Source organism: Anser brachyrhynchus (genome assembly GCF_964034855.1).
Source record: "Anser brachyrhynchus genome assembly, chromosome: 4".
Classification (NCBI taxonomy): Eukaryota; Metazoa; Chordata; class Aves; order Anseriformes; family Anatidae; genus Anser; species Anser brachyrhynchus.
The window spans coordinates 63,157,855-63,174,362 of record NC_137698.1 but is presented as its reverse complement, the minus strand read 5'-3'; the positions used below and the strand labels follow the sequence as shown (position 1 = coordinate 63,174,362).

The window sequence follows — 16,508 nt, the reverse complement described above, 5'->3', positions numbered from 1 at the left end:
AAAAAGCTTGATATTAATTTAAAACCTACACGGTTTTGCTCATTATTTCTGAGACAGCCTGTTCAACTCCTATTCAGCAGCTACAGCAAAGTCTGCTGACCCCATTGATGAGGTAATCAATTATGCTGCAACAAAACAAACTAGTCACTGGAAGGAAAGGAAGCCTATGGTTTTACACAGAGCCAGAGAAAACAGAGAAAAATCATTTGGCAAATGACACAGGACAAAACGATTCATTTCCAGGTTCTGGAATATCTTCCAAAAAATATACTTTAAATTTGTATTAAATATGATTTAAAAAATCAATGTTCTTCTATGCTGGACAGCCTTATTCAGAGTGAATGAAGAAAAAGCATGGCACACATCCAAAGCTGTGGCTCTACAGGCATGTGGCACTCTGGAATGGAGGTTTACATGCCAGCAACTGCAATTATCCCAAATAGCAATGATTTAGCATTCTGTGATGTCTAGAGTGTAAAAAATACAGGCTATACCTTTATATCACAACCATCTGAAATCCAGGTTTAAATTCTGCCTTTAAAGAGACTGCAGCATGGCTTGCTGCTGTGTGCACGTTGGAGAATAAAAATGATTAATTCTGCCCATCAGTGAAGTTTTCGCTTATGAGTATCACAAGCCTTTGCTGTGTGCAGCAGAAAAAAATGAAAATCATTTTTATGCTTAGTTTGAAATCCTTATTCAAACACATGTGACAGTGCTAATTATTAAATACTGGAAAGACTGGATAAAATAATAATAAATGCTGGTTTAAATAAAGAAGAAAACACCTTAAACCTCAGTGCATTTACTGTTGGTTTTTTTTTTTTTTTCTGCATGGTTTTACAGTTCTGAGTTCAAAAAGGATTTTCATATTAAAATTAACAGAACAAAGTAATTGGGAAAGAAGTAAACCAAATGGAAACATATCATCTAATACGAGCTCGCATGATGAACTGAACATCTGAAGAAAAAAAAAAAGCAGAATGATCAATTCCTCGCCGCAAGAAAGAGAGACACAAAGATTGGATTGAAAAAAAAAAGAAGAAGAAAAAAAAAAAAAAAGATTTCCTTTTGGAATCACCACAGCAGGAGCCAGAGGAAGGTTTGCACCCAGAGACCTAATGTCTGTTAAGCTAACCAAACTAGTCTGGATGAAGAAAAAAAGTAAGACTTGTTTTCTTCATCCCCTTCCACTTCAGTGCTCATCTCCCTAGTGCTTATCTTGATCCCAGTTTTCTTTTCCTGAGGATTTTTATTTTATTTTTTTGTCTTACCCCCTTTCTTCCTTTCCTCCTTTTTTGATGCTGAGGGGGAGCAGCATGGGTGTGCGGTGCCAGCTGTGTCCTAGCGGGGCCCCTGCCTTTCTCATTTGCATTGTCACATTCAGCAACTACAGAACACGCCACAAAGGACCCGGAAGGGATCAGCGATAGGGATAATGCCACAAATTCAACCTCTGAGCCCTGTGGAGGCTGTGTGCTGAGCATTATGGCCAGCGTGGGCCGTCCCGAGCGATCACCAGTGTGTCCGGCCGTGCTAAGGGAATCAAAGACCTCAAAAGCCGGGCAATGCCTTGTGAGATAGGAAAACTCGGAACGAAAACGTGGAAATAGTCTACCAAAGACAGCTGCTTGCTGCCCAGTTTGGCATAATGCAAAACGTGTTGTGACTTATGAGGAAACCCCAGAGGGAATTTCTGGAGAACATGCTCCCAGGACGCCGAGCTGTGAGACGCCAGCGGTGTGGGTGCATCGACATTACCGAAGCACAATGGTCGCCCAAAACCCGGCCAGGGGCTAAGCTAATTGTAAGAATACAATACACACAACGTAGACATACTGCTCCTGAATTTATACATGGGAAATTCTAACATAATGTCTTCTTCCTCCGAGGTTTCATGCCAAATTCTTCCTTCAGTTACAGTACAGCAGACCCGCTCTGCATAACGCAGCTGATTTGAATGGTATCTTTAACGCCAACACAACATAAGCAACTATCAACAGTGGCTTATCTTGCTGGAAGAGGAAGGACAGCTACAGGCTGTCTCTAAGCTGTAGACATGCGGTGAGAGAGATCTCACCACATGTCTCCGTCCTACACAGTGTGCCCCACTGGAGTCCAAAACACTCTGGGGGTAGGACTCCATCCTTAGGGAAGCTGTTACAAGGATCACAGCCCTGAAAGAAGTGCATCTAAAATAAAGACCGTCAGGTACAACCCCACCTTAGGCTGAAAATAATTTCATTCTCTAGAGTGTTGTTGTCATCTTGAAGAAGCATCTTGAATAATTACTCACACAATTAGAAGGAATAAAATCAGATATTCTTGGAAAATTTAGCTTGGTGTATCATTGAGCAATTTGCCCCATTTTATCTATTAACAGTATGTCTAGGAATAAGAAAAATCTGAATTTTAACCTTGAAATATGAACTCTACAAACCCGTATTTCAGTGTATGCATTGCAAGCCCACACCAGGGAATACTCTCAAAAATAAAAATAAACTTCCAAACTTTGAATGCACTTTAAGGGTCAAAAAGCAATGGGAACAAATGCATTATTTAATCATAAAAAAACCACACTCAATTCAATGCAAGGCTGAGGAGGGAGCTCAGGCTCCCAGAAGCAAGAGGAGCGAGGACTGCTTTGAGGAACTGCTGCAAACAGGGCTGAGATTTGCTCAGCCCTGCCTCTGCCAGTGGGGGTGGGGAGGTCGAAGAGGTGGAGAAGACTGGCAGTTCTTAGTAAGAATGAGCTGCCATTTTCTCAGGAACAGTGAAACAGAGAGGAAAAATGGTGGGGAACTTCTTGCTTGCAAAAAAATAAACCCATTATTCAAAACTGAGAAGATCATCAAAAACAGGGAGCTATGCACACATTGCTTCAACTCCCTAACAAAATTCTTCCCCTTTGTAATGCTGCATTAATAGCAGCTGCATCTTTATTGCAGTCTCTGTGTTTCTCCTTCTTCCCCACTAAGAGTTAGGTCCATTTCTTACCTGACTGACACAGGCTCTGCTCTCATTACCTTAAGTCAAACCTAACAGTGACTTTTAAAAAATGCTTGCAATAATCGTTAGCTATGGTATGCTTACCCTGAGGTAGTTGAGGGTGAAGTTTGTCAGACCCATTCGAGTGATGTTTTTGGACAGCTGCTCCAGCACCTGAGGGTCTTGTGCCTAAACAACAGAGGGAAAGAGAATTTTCACTTTGCTTTTCATCTATTTGTTTTTTCTTTATGTGCTTGGTGAGATGTGGGGACGGTTCTCTGAAGCAATATGCCATTCCTATTGATGCTAAATTTATGTCATAAGCTACAGTGTTCTGTTTGTACAGGAAAAAGCAAAACCTTACAAAATGGGAGCAGAAAGACTGTTTTCCAATATCCCTGCCCATTCAAGAAATAGCCCTAGGAAGGCGGGTCACGCATGGGGTGCAAATAAGCAGAGCCCCACTAAAGAAGTCCCTGAAGGATCACAGTAGACCAAGCCTTCCATGTGCTGACTGGAAGACCAAGAGACTAAGCAGATAAAGGCAGGAGTAAAGAAACTATTGCTTTCTTTTTGTGGATGAGAAACCGAAGCAGAGAGAACTCATCAAGGCACCTTCAGCAGATCTAATCACATGAGGGGCATTAAGGACAGGCTGAAGAAGCCTTCTGGTCAAGGTTATTTTTCCTCAGATGAAACAGGAAAAACATGAGTACAATCCTTCTCTGACCCTAGTCGGGAGTTTTACCTGTGAGACCAGCCTCCTCTTTAAAATGAGATCAATCTCATTACTAAAATTAATACCTGCTGGTCACTGGCTAACCCGGCTCTAGTCCCTTAGTCTCTTTGAATTCCAACTCCCCTAAATATAAAACATTGCTTACAGCTATCCTCATTTAATGGGATAGTATTGAAGAGTTCACAAGATCAGCCCTCTTTTTTTAAAAAAAAAAAAGATAGAAATGTAGGGGAAAATTTTCAAGTGTATTTTCTTCAAGTCTGTAACAGCATTTTCAAAAAAAGTCTGAGCCACTTACGTTATTTAAAACTCCTCTTTGAAAATATATCTTTATCTTTGGCTATCTAAGTACCTTGATGTCAAAATAAGGGCTTTTGGGGCTGTATTTTTACCCTCTATAAATCCATAGCCCTGCAATTAATTTTGGATATGGAGCGCTACTAATCTGAATGCTTCTACAATGCAGCACTGAAAGTAGCAATAATATTCTGTCCTTTGTTTCTCCCCAGTGATTTACCTTACAATATTTTGACTTCAACCTATAGAATATTTAACATTTTAATGTTCCATTGTGTGTGTTTTCATCCAATTGCAAAAGAAAACATCCGTGAAATATGAAAAAAGAAGACCCGGATTATGATTCTGAAGGATTCTGAGTAAATGTATGGTATTTATTTATTTTCTATTGCTTGCAAAAGCAAAATTAGTTAGCTTCATTTGAAGACTAAACATAATTTGTATCTACAGTGATGAAAATTCACTGACGTTAGTGCAGTTAATTTCAATAATAACAGATTTTGGGCCCAAACCGTACAGATCACCAAATGGGGCTAAAAGGAAAACTGTGCTAAACCAAAATGAAAACACAGCAACAGTGGCAACAATATAGTGTTGAGAAAGGAGGGAGTGATGAAAGAACTTGTAAATGGACGTAGTTGCAGGCAAAACAAAATATTTACAGTTAATTGCCTTGGGTGTGAAATTTGCTGGAGTTCTTCGTAAACCTAATCTCAGCTCTTTGCATTAGGTCAAATGAAAAAAGGATTACTTACATGCATGGCTAGAATGCTGCGTGGGACTAATTCTCTGTACTGTCTAATAGTAAAGTGCCATGTTTTTATTCTCATAAGATCATCAAAAGTAAACTCCAAGATAAGACGTCCTTCAGTGCATACCTAGAATACATAAAATGCATGAAATAAATTCCCAGGAATTTTGTTTTCAATGGTATTGTATCATTGAACAAATAACATTCAAAAATATCAGAGCAGTATCATCAGCAGTTCATCTCTGCTGGACTAATTGTTTTTCTTCTGGGGAGAAAAAGCGAATGTTGGAAAATGACTTCATTGGCCTTACTGCAGAGACAGTAACTTGTAATACTATAGATTTTATAGCATCTTACAAACATAGAGTATTGTGCTCACTAAATCTTATTTATTGCGTCAATTCTCTTTCCCTCTCGGTTCATGACTGCTAATTAATGACTCAACCTCACCGTGGAGGTGACCATGGTCCAACTGCGCACACTCAATGTCAAGTTGCTGACCCCACCATTCCCAACTTTTCTTACACCGATCTTGCCTCACGGTGACTGGCACATAAACCTTCCTTTCCTCTCTAGTTGAGTGCCTTGAATGGCTGTGGGGGCTCCTGATGTTTTCTTCTTTTTTCTTTTTTCTTTTTTTTAACGTTTCCAAGTATTTTTGTCTTTTCCGGGCTTCCCCCCCCCCTTTTTTTTTTTCTTCCATTTCTTATCTACTTTTATTAATGCCACCCTTGCAAAGAAAGCTAGACAGGGATGGGGTAGCAATGAACAACCAGAGGATGCAGTCATGCACAGTGGAGCTGCATACATGGACAGCGGCTCATCCAGTGTTGAGAGGGGGCTTGTCTAAGGAAGGAGGGAAAGTGTGGGAGGCAGCACAGGGGTACTACCTGGAAATGATCAATAAAATAAATTACTGGTGCCACTGTCCACAACTTTAATTTGAAAAAAAATGCTATGGCTGTGGCCATCTTTAAAAGTGGGTGCAAAATACATGCCTGACTAGGGGTACCCTGGAATACATAAATGCTGCCTGATCCAAAATTTAGCTATCTCTGTAGCTGATTTTTTTTTTTTAATTGGATGCTTCAACTTAAAACTTGTTCAAAGAAAACTTGCAAGTGCAGGGTATAGAGATATTGTGGACATAGGGTGTAATTGCTTTTAAAATAAATGGTTCTTCCAACTTTAATTTTAATACAACCAATATTTGATTGAACAATTAGCCATCGTAGATTTGGTTGAGCCTGCTGAGCCTTTTTACAAGCCCCAGCTCAGATTTGACTAGTTCCCACTTCAGCAATGTGTGGCTTTTCTGGTTAACAGTTCACTTAACGTCATCATGATTTTTCCTCATGGTTGTTTCTCCAAAAACACATAAGTAATTTTAACAGGCAAACTATACAGACAAATTACTGTAGAGCTATGAAGAAGAATCTTGCAACAGGTTCTCCTCTGTCCCTTTCAGCATACCTCAGTGATGCCTTGAAATTCTTAATGTGACTTATTTTGTCATTTGACCCTGATTTTGATTTTCACATCACTTGCACCATGATATGAAATTACACAGGGATACACATGTATGCGCAGAAGAATTCATACAAGAAGAAAAACATTTTATTGTATTAATGTTACTGTGCTGAGGCCAAAGTTCCTGATTATTGACCATTTAATATGAAAATACTTAAGGTTGAAAATTTTTGTTAATAATACCTGTGGCTTCTCAAATGTTTCTTCTGTTACGCTCAGAAGCCCTCAGCTCCTAACAGATCTCTTTTATGCAATGGCATTAACAAATTTTAATAGAAAAACTGAAACACATACCTCATATCACAGTGGTAAAAATTTATACATCTTATAAAGGAATTTAATTTCCTTACGTAGAGCAGATTTTTAAGCATTGCTTTTAATCAACAAAATTGGTGCAGTTCTTATTCTAAATGGGCCTCTTTTTTTTTTTCTTTCCCTTTTTTTTTTTTTTAATGCTGCCTTTTACATAGAATCCCAAAAATCAAAAGGGTCTCCAATTAAGAAAACATTTTCTGTTGTGCTGAATTCATGTTACCGTACTGTGAGCTCTGACATTTTGTTTCTGTGGTAACCAAAATCAGCTGATTAGTTGGCATGGCAACAGAAAAGATGTAATCCCAGCAGACACACTCTAATCAATGCCCCCAGCACAGATGGTCTCCGGAGGATCAACAAGAAAGAGGCTGGCAGGCATTCAGTATATCACGTGGTTGCTCTAGACTAGGCCAGGAAAAAACTAAAAAAGAACATTTCTCAAACTAACCAATAGCTTTTTAACCCCTTCGCTGCACTTATTAATTGTAGGAAATTCAGCTGCTTGCACCGATGAGAAATAACTTAAGTCCTGTTCCTTATTGCTCAGATTCTCGCTGTCCTGGTACAATGCACCTAAAACTCTTCCCCCTTTTGTTAATAACCATTTCTCAACCCCGACTCTTTGCTTGGAAAGAAATCTAACACTTCAACGAATCTGGGAAATGCCTAAGATTGCTAGTAAGGAGCAAAATCACCGTGAGTTTTTAAGTGCCATGCTTATAAATCAAGCCAATGGACCCACTGGTGGTCACAGGAGAAGACTTGTCCTACCAGTGGGTGCTCCTTGCTCCTGTGGTGAAGGTAAAGCTCGCCTTTGTGAGCCTATCAGGAAATATAAAAATCACAAACTGCAGAAAAACAATTTGGCTACACACAAAGTTGGAGTGTTGGTAAACAGAGCATTAGAAACACCCCTAATACTTTCCTTTACCTGGAGAAAGAAAGAAAAGAAACATCTACCAGGTAAATGAACACAGTAGTTACAGCTTTGGTCTCTTTTTCTCCACTTTAATTCATGCCACTGAATTGTATTTTTTTATAGTATTTATTTATTTCATAACAAAATCAATTTTTAAATGTGTGCCTCACTTTACATGGAGCAGCCACCCTCTAAAGACAAGCTGAACTGTTCATGTTCTCACTGGTAGGCATGTTCCAGCCATATTTGTTTGAAAAAAATTGGAAATGCCATTTTATATATTCATCCAATGCTGCAGTAAGCAGTGAGTTGCTCTAACTGGGAAAATGTCGAAATGAATAAAATGCAGCTGTGGATTTCTGCTTCAATACGTGATGAGAACTATTTTAGCCCATTATATTAGAAGTTAGTGAATTTGTAGCTTACAAGTTGTTTGTGAAATTGAGACAGCTATTAACAAGAACGGCTGGTTTGCATTTTTGCATTAATAAAACACCGTGACTGGGTCAAATTCAGATATGATATGAGGAGCTATGCATTCAGCTGGAGTGCTGCGTGTTATGGGAGGTCTGCTTCTACCAGCAATGCTGTGGGAGTTAAGCACCTACCTTTGGGTGCAAGATCTGTGTCCTCGCTGTCTCTGCTAGAAGTTACACACGCACAGCTGAGACAATACTCAGCTGTAACTTATTTCTGAGTGATTTTTTTTTCTCTCCCTTATTCTGCCAACTACTGCCTTTTATTTCAAATTTGCTCTTACTTACCCAGTCATGTTTTAACATATGGCCATTAAAAAAAAAAAAAATTTTCCTCCCAGAATCCAAATGAGAGCCCCCTGTGTGAACTTCTCTAGTGGGATGCAGAGGTTATATCAGCATCCCCAGTACAGCCCTCCAAGGGATGCCCAGGGGTGCTGCCGGGGCCGTGGTGCCCAGGGGAGCCTCACTGCTCCCTGTAGGACCAGCACTTCGGGACATGACCAGGCTCCCCTTCCCCACGCTGTACCCAGACCGATCCCTGCTGCTATTCTATCTTATTTGATATTGTGTTAGCGCTAACACAAAGCCTAGGAAATGATGGAGAAATCCTTTTGGGGAGCTCTGCAAAGAAGCAACTACCATACACCCCCTCCACATTCTCTACCCATGGCAGCCACGGACAACTCTTCATGAGCAGCGAGGTGACAAAGAGGTGCCACCTAGGAATATCTGGTCTCTCCTCATTGCTCTCTCTGTGTTTGTATCTGTCTGTGCAAGTCACAGGGGGCTGGAGTGGAACAGCTGGAACAAATACGCCGTAAAATGCACACCTCCCAGCTCACCAGCGCTCTGCACACGAGCGACTTCCTCTCCCTCTTCTTTCAGCCCCACACCAAGAGGCACAGAAATGTCAGGGAAGCCACTACAAAGGACTCACATACATGCTAAAACTACATTGCCATGCAGGCCCTGGTCAATAGTGTCTTGTTAGACTCTGAAACGTTCCCACTCCTGCATGCCGAGGGCAACATGGATGGATTATCTCCTCCTGATGCACCTCCTCCTTCTGTGCTTTTCTTCATGCAAAGGTTGACACTCATGGAGATGAACAGGTACACAATATAAAATAAACAATTTCTGTTAAATTATGGAAGTATACCTTTCTATTTTCAAAACCACTTTACTGATTTTTTAGTTTTTTAGTTATTTTTTTTGTCTGGATTTGCATTTTCCACCTTTTTGGTACTGTTTTCATAAATATATGGCACTCAGTTTAATTACAGGATTGAAGTGGCCAATGCATGAAGATAATTCACTACCAGTTACAAATATTGAATATGTACCAACTAGCTGATGCAGAGCATGCTTAAATCAATTGAGTCCTTCCATTGACTACACTGCCCTTTGGACCAGCATCCTACTGTATTAAATCACTATTTTCCTAGAGATTTACAGTTCTTGGACTGGGTAAGTATCAAGTGTAAAGCATACCATCCAAAATGGTAGGTATCAGCAATGTAAAATCTCATTGTTGCTTTAAAATCAAGCCAAGAGAAAAGGAGCTGGGCAGGCAGAATTTAATTCATGTATATCTGGTAGTTCTGGAAACCTGGCATTCTGTGTTTCTCTTGCAGTCTTTCTGGGAGAATTGGAGAAGATGCCCACAGAATTTTCCACTCACATAATGAATACAGAAAACAGTAATTAAAGGGCTTCAAGGGTTTTCAGTATTAGAAATAATCTCAGTCTACCAGAAAAATGCAACAGCCAATATTTTTCACTCTCATATACACTAAAGAAAAAAAGAAAAAGAAAAAAAAGAAAACAAAAACCAACAACATGCTTTATTGAGTCTTCCCTGTTACCTTGGTAAACATGGGTTTTCCATGCTGAGTGACCATGGTGCATTGATCACAGTCCACTGTGATGGATGAGTTGTGGTATGACTCTTTTGAGTGCTTGAGAATGTAATACAGGTCTGTTACACCTCCTTCAAAGACAGTGCTAAAATAACGAGGAATGAGGGTCCTTCCAATTGCTGTGAGGAAAATACAAAGCAGAATTCAGCAAATGCTCTAGGTTATAAAATCTCAAACCATTTGCTAACAGAACACGAATAATTTTAAGTGCAATGAAATCAAACTTTCATTTAAGGAATATAATACATGTTCTCTGTCTGCTGTAGAAATGAAGTTGCGTCTGCTCCCATTGAAATCAATGAAAACGACTTACTCTATTCAGAGGGAGTGGGCTCATCTTATTTAATCTTTTTACGCTGATGGTGAGTTAGAGTCACTCTTGAAACCATCTGCAAGTTTTTTGTCCCAAAGTAATTATAATACAGCGAGCCACATGGTGTCAATTACGGCTGAAAGTTGGATATTACTCATAAATGTACAAATACAAGTGGTGAGCATTTACAGAAACACATTCATACACCCAAAAAAGCAAAGCACATTCATATAGAGAGGACTTAATGTGTGTGTGTGTGTGTGTGCGCGCATGTCTGTTTATATATAGCCACACACACATACACACTGTCAATTGAATAGGAAGGCTACTGCTGAGAAATCAGAGCCATGGAGACTGAAGAAAGAGCCGAGAACGCAATACAGTACGTTATACAATATATGACTACCCACAAGTCTATCTGAGATTTTTGTTTAGACTGAAAGTATTTGTGTCACAGGCTAGAAGGTCTGAGCAGACACCTGAGCTAGTTTACATCTACTGCTTAAACCCAAGAGGATGGGCTCAAGGTACCGAATTCTACAAGTAAGTAATAGTAATAGTGAGCTTCGGCATATATTTCAGATGCACAGACTAGCAGAAGCACTGACATCAAAGGCAATTATCTCATACGCAACTGATGTTTTCTACCTCCTTCTTTACAGATAAATTTGGATGCAACCACAAGCTTGTAAGACAGAACACTTTAGTTTATAATATACTGATACTTCCATACCAAATGAGTCACTGCTTTGCATGCATTAATCAATCTACAGTAATTCTGAGTGGTGGATATAAAAAATTACCTTAATTCTACAGAGGGAAAAACCGAGAGATCTAAACCAAGTGTTCTGGAACAATGAGATAGAAAAGTCACCATCAACAGGCAAAATTAGAGTTTATTAGTTCCTAATTCTTATTTACCCACTAGGACTACGCGGTGACTCATGCCTCTCTCATTTGCTGTATACTTTTTAGAGTAATTTCTAAAAAACTTATTTTCAGAGGAATTTTGCCAGCATACGAACAAAGGCGCCTGACCCTAAAAATGTATTTGCAAGTGGGTGTTGTAAATTAAAAACTATGGCGTTTTCACAGAAGTAGTTCTGTGAAAACTGTTTCTGCTCTATGCATTACAATGTGGAATATCGCCTGTGCAGTCATAATGCACATTATATAATGAAAATATACAAATATAGAAAATTAGGACTTGTTAAAGCTTTTGCTGTAATATTAGATATTAACATCATTTTATGTATAAAAATATACTGCACTCTCTGGATGTGGCTGACAATTCAATGAATACTTTGAACAACTATTCTACAACTCAAGCTCCTAAAAATCCCACCCACTCACCGTGCATATATTAATTTTCTACAGTCTTTTAACTTAATTTAGAGAAACTGAAGTCCAGTGTATCAGAGTACGACTCATCTCAAGATTTAACTCAAATTTTTCCATGTTGGTATGGCATATAGTAAAATGTGAAATTTACCCATCAAGTTAATTTCTTGCTCCCCTAAGGCTAATTAGTGCAAATTAAATTTCCTGCTAATCATCCTAAGCAGTGAACGTGTGATATGAAAATCCAGCATTCCTACTGATTGTGATAAACCTCTAGTCACGTGACTTAGGCACTGCATAAATATCTTGAAACTATTTTAACTGCAGTTTACAGACCATTCCCAAAGTAGCACGGTCATACGGTGCTGCTTTCTGCCTTGTGTCTGCAGCTACAACATATTAAGGAAGGCTAGAAATACATTAAATACCTTATTCTTATTACTTTTCCCAGTAAGCATTATCTGTGCTTGCCACAGGGATATGCTACTGTGAATAACAAAGCGGGGGTCTGAAAGGATGAGGAGGTGCACACAAGGATATGCCCCATGGAACCTGATTTTCAACTGCAGATGCACATGCAGACCCTGTCTGTCTGTAAAAGTGAAAATTGCTGATGTGAATGTCTAGCATAAACAATTACAGCTAATATTCACCTCCAGGAGAAACCTTCATGGAAACCCTACTAACAAGCAGACCTGTTCTCGGCTCACCGTGTCGCCTTGCTACGGAAGACTGAAGCAGGTTCAAGGCTTGGTTTCTCTTCCTGAAGCACTCAATGGCTTAAAAAGATCATTTCTTTTCTAGTATAAACATGAAACTCTCTACAGCAGTAACAAAGCGTATTTGTGCAGGAGAATACATTTCCAAGAACAACAAAGGGCTCTGGAACAAGCTCTTATAAAACCTAGGATGGTTACAAACTTTCTGAATTTTAAGTGCAAAAGGCTTTCCTTGTTTTTTTCTCCTCCAAAACATAACTGTATGTGAACACTCAAGCACCCCCAGCTCTGCTGTGTGCACACCCTCCCTCCTTGGGCGCAGGAAGGGGAATGCAGCAGATGGCCTTTCTCCCTCCCATCCCGCAGGAGGTGGATGTCCCCAGCCGTGGATGTGCACACTCCTCCTGTGTCTGCCCCTGTGCATTTCCACAGGTTTGTAGCAACACCGTGTATCTTCTGCAGGACAGAAAAGTCAGCTGAAGGCTCTTTCCTCGGAGGACTCAGAGAAATGGGAAGGCAGGACTATGGGACAACTTGATACTTGTGGACATTTCCCCGGGCCCTCCCGTCAGGGCTGCTCAGAGAGGAGCTCCCGCCACACCACACACTTCTTACTCCCCCCTAAAGGAGCACCACACGGACACCTCAGATCCCCTGCACAGCCCTTTGTTCCCAGAGCGACTGCCTGCAGCAGCGGCTTGAGGATGGGCAGACTTGGAGCTGCCTTTTCCGGGTGCCAGGAGCTAGGGGAACACCTGCCACAGGGTTTGGCTGCCAGGCAGCTTTTTCTTCCAGATTCTCAGGGGAATTCTTGCCTGCCTATAGCAAGGCTTTCTGCCTACATCCTCATGGATGGTCACATCCCTGTGACAGGATCTCACAGAATCACAGAATCACAGAATCGTCTAGGTTGGAAGAGACCTCCAAGATCATCTAGTCCAACCTCTGCCCTAACACTAACAAGTCCTCCACTAAACCATATCACTAAGGGCTACATCTAAACATCTTTTAAAGACCTCCAGGGATGGTGACTCCACCACCTCCCTGGGCAGCCCATTCCAATGCCTAACAACCCTTTCAGTAAAGAAGTTCTTCCTAACATCCAACCTAAACCTCCCCTGGCGCAACTTTAGCCCATTCCCCCTTGTCCTGTCACCAGGCACGTGGGAGAACAGACCAACCCCCACCTCTCTACAGCCTCCTTTAAGGTAACTGTAGAGAGCGATAAGGTCGCCCCTGAGCCTCCTCTTCTCCAGGCTGAACAAGCCCAGCTCCCTCAGCCCCTCCTCGTAAGACTTGTTCTCCAGACCCCTCACCAGCTTGGTCGCCCTTCTCTGGAATCCCTCGAGCACGTCCATGTCCTTCCTGTAGCGAGGGGCCCAAAACTGAACACAGTACTCGAGGTGCGGCCTCACCAGAGCCGAGTACAGGGGCACAATCACCTCCCTAGATCTGCTGGCCACACTGCTTCTTATACAAGCCAGGATGCCGTTGGCCTTCCTGGCCACCTGGGCACACTGCTGGCTCATATTCAGCCGACTATCAACCAGTACTCCCAGGTCCTTCTCTGCCAGGCAGCTCTCCAACCACTCATCTCCCAGCCTGTAGCTCTGCTTGGGGTTGTTGCGCCCCAGGTGCAGGACCCGGCACTTGGCCTTGCTGAACTTCATGCAGTTGACCTCAGCCCATCGCTCCAGCCTATCCAGATCCTCCTGCAGAGCCTTCCTTCCCTCGAGCAGATCGACACACGCACCTAACTTGGTGTCATCTGCAAACTTACTGAGGGTGCACATCTCCTTCCAGCCTGGTCTCCCATCCCACTTCTACTTTTACTTTTACTTTTTTTACTTTTTCCCTCTCACCTCTCAGTTACTCTTTCGCTCCCTTATCCCACCTTAGTGTCATCAGACTTCTTGCTCTGATTTAGTCTCCTCTTTTCCTTCCTCCTCTTCCCTCTTCTCTCCTCTACATCCAGGTCAAGCTGCTTCCTTCTCAGGCCACCTGGACCCCGGTGCATCCGCTGGGGGCTCAGGAGAAGGAAGGGCTTCCTGCTCTCATGTGCAGCACTGGCTGAGCCTTCCCTGCAGGCTCTGGAAACAGGATTTGCAGTGGAAAAGTCCAGGAGTCCATGTAGCATGGAGTACTTCAGAATGGCTTTTTTCCCCCAAAGATATATACATTTGCTAAATTCAATCCGATTTCCATGGAGAGGACAAAAGGCAACACCCTACCACAAAGGTGAAAAACCCTCCCCAGAGCATCATATGGATTCTTGGGCATTAAAAAATAAAAAAATAAAAAAAAAATGCAAGAATTTTTTAGCATGGACAAAACATTTGTTTTTCTATTTTTCAGAGAAAGAAATCCTCTTTTGCTTAAATAAGAACTATCTACAAGCAAAAATAAAAAAAAAAGAATTATAAAATTTCACTCTTATTGGTTTAAGTTTGGCAAAATCGTAAGTAACTAGAAATAAGTTCTTTTAATAGGGCTTATCAAACAGTATTAATAATAGATGCTATATCATCTGCCTGCAAGAAGAGATTAGAATAGCCATGACTGCAGATGCTGAGACTGTGTGCCCAACACTCGGGGTTAGGAAAGCAGGCATAGGTTCCTACCTGCATCTATAAAAATACTAGCAGGATCTTACAGTGACATTACCCAGAAAAGTCCTCTTTATGGTGTGAAACACGGTGCCCTGCACTGTGAGAAACTGGATATACTATAAACTGGAAGGAAAATTCACCTGCCCTCAGAATTCAGGCATTAATTTCAGATCACTGGAATGTTGCTTTGAATTATCATTTTGTCCTGAGCAGCATCCTTCATCTCTAGCTGAGGATGCGAGGATGTACTATTTCCCCAGAGAAGCAGGCACTGCCCCTTAACGTTTGCTTCATTTGTGCTAGCAAATCCCCAGACAGCAAAGCAAACTGACAAAGAGCAGCTGGATTTAGCAACAGGTAATAGTTATTTATGTGACGGTGTCTGTAAGAAAGGTGTGTCTGAAGTGACTGTTTTGCACAAAATATAATGTCACCTGCTGGAATGACGTACCTTTAGCCTGTTTGCTGGTATAACAGCCTGTAGGCTTGTGATTTTGTTTACCTTTCCAGTGAATCAGAGACCTAAATGCAATTTTAGAATTGAAATATGATGGCTGGACGTGTGACACTCCCCTGGATACGAGCGGTCCAGAAATCAACTAATCCAACCTATGAGCACAGGCAAGAAGCTTTATAGTTCCGTACCAGTTACATCATATATCATTTCTGAAGTATCATTCCGGGGGGAATTCGAAAGGAAAGAATGAAACTATCTGAAATATTAAATGGCCCCAGGCCTGCCTCTCAGGGCGGGAGACACTTACGTCATGCTCCTGCTTTTTGGCTTCAGCACGCAAAGGTAACGAGTGGGGTGCGCCTCTGTCACGCCGATCCTACCGGCCATTATTTTCACACTGTCCTTTCATTTATATCCCCTTTTAAAAATGTTTGCCTGAGTGTAAAATACTTTAATCTCTCAGGAATACGTTTAGAATTGTTTTTCCATCTGTCCCAAATCGAGCCAAAAAGTCCAAAGATCTCTAGGTGGGAATGATGGTAGCCCGTGAATTTCAGGGGGTTTGCAAGCCTCAGACCAACCAGAGGGGAAAGTCGGTTAAAAAAATATTCTGTAATATAATTGTGGTACCACCACACACCATGTGGTGGTGGTGGTACTGTTTTGTTGTCTTTTTGTGTTGTGTTTTTTTTTTTTTTTCTCCCCCCCACCCCCCAAGGAAGATTCAAATAAAATATAAAGTAAACGTGTTTTTCTAGCTCACAGGAAACGGGTATTATTTGTGGGCTAGGAACAGAAGAACACTTCCTCCCTTTGTGTCCCAAAGATAGGCTGTCAAAATCTCAGTGCCCTCTCTGCAGAACGAAGGTTCACGGCCTCTGTTGCCGAAGCAGGGCTTGATGGCAGCCCCCTCCTTGCTCACTGAACTTGTCAAGGGTTGCCTTTACAGTAGAAGCTCTCAGCAGCAGAGACTCAGGTTTAGCAAACACATACACAGCGTGTGAGAGAACTGCCAAATTGGTATAGAAGTTAAACAATAGAAGTGTTAATCACTAAAATAAAAATACTGTTTTGATTGCTTCCAGACTCTTTTTTGCAGCTCCGAATCCTGTCAAGTCCTATGTCTTCAATT

The 16,508-nt window shown here is 41.3% G+C and overlaps 1 protein-coding gene across 19 annotated transcripts in view; it reads right to left on the bottom strand.

The window, feature by feature from the left end:
- LDB2 (LIM domain binding 2) overlaps positions 1–16,508 on the bottom strand; it is a 218,109-nt gene that overhangs the window by 43,121 nt on the left and 158,480 nt on the right. For all 19 annotated transcript variants that reach the window (XM_080588949.1, XM_080588952.1, XM_080588954.1 and 16 more), the window contains 3 exons: positions 9,884–10,056; positions 4,780–4,902; positions 3,094–3,177 (listed from right to left, as the gene is read on the bottom strand). In XM_080588949.1, the coding sequence (XP_080445075.1) occupies positions 3,094–3,177; positions 4,780–4,902; positions 9,884–10,056 (380 nt within the window). The remainder of the gene's footprint in view (positions 1–3,093; positions 3,178–4,779; positions 4,903–9,883; positions 10,057–16,508) is intronic.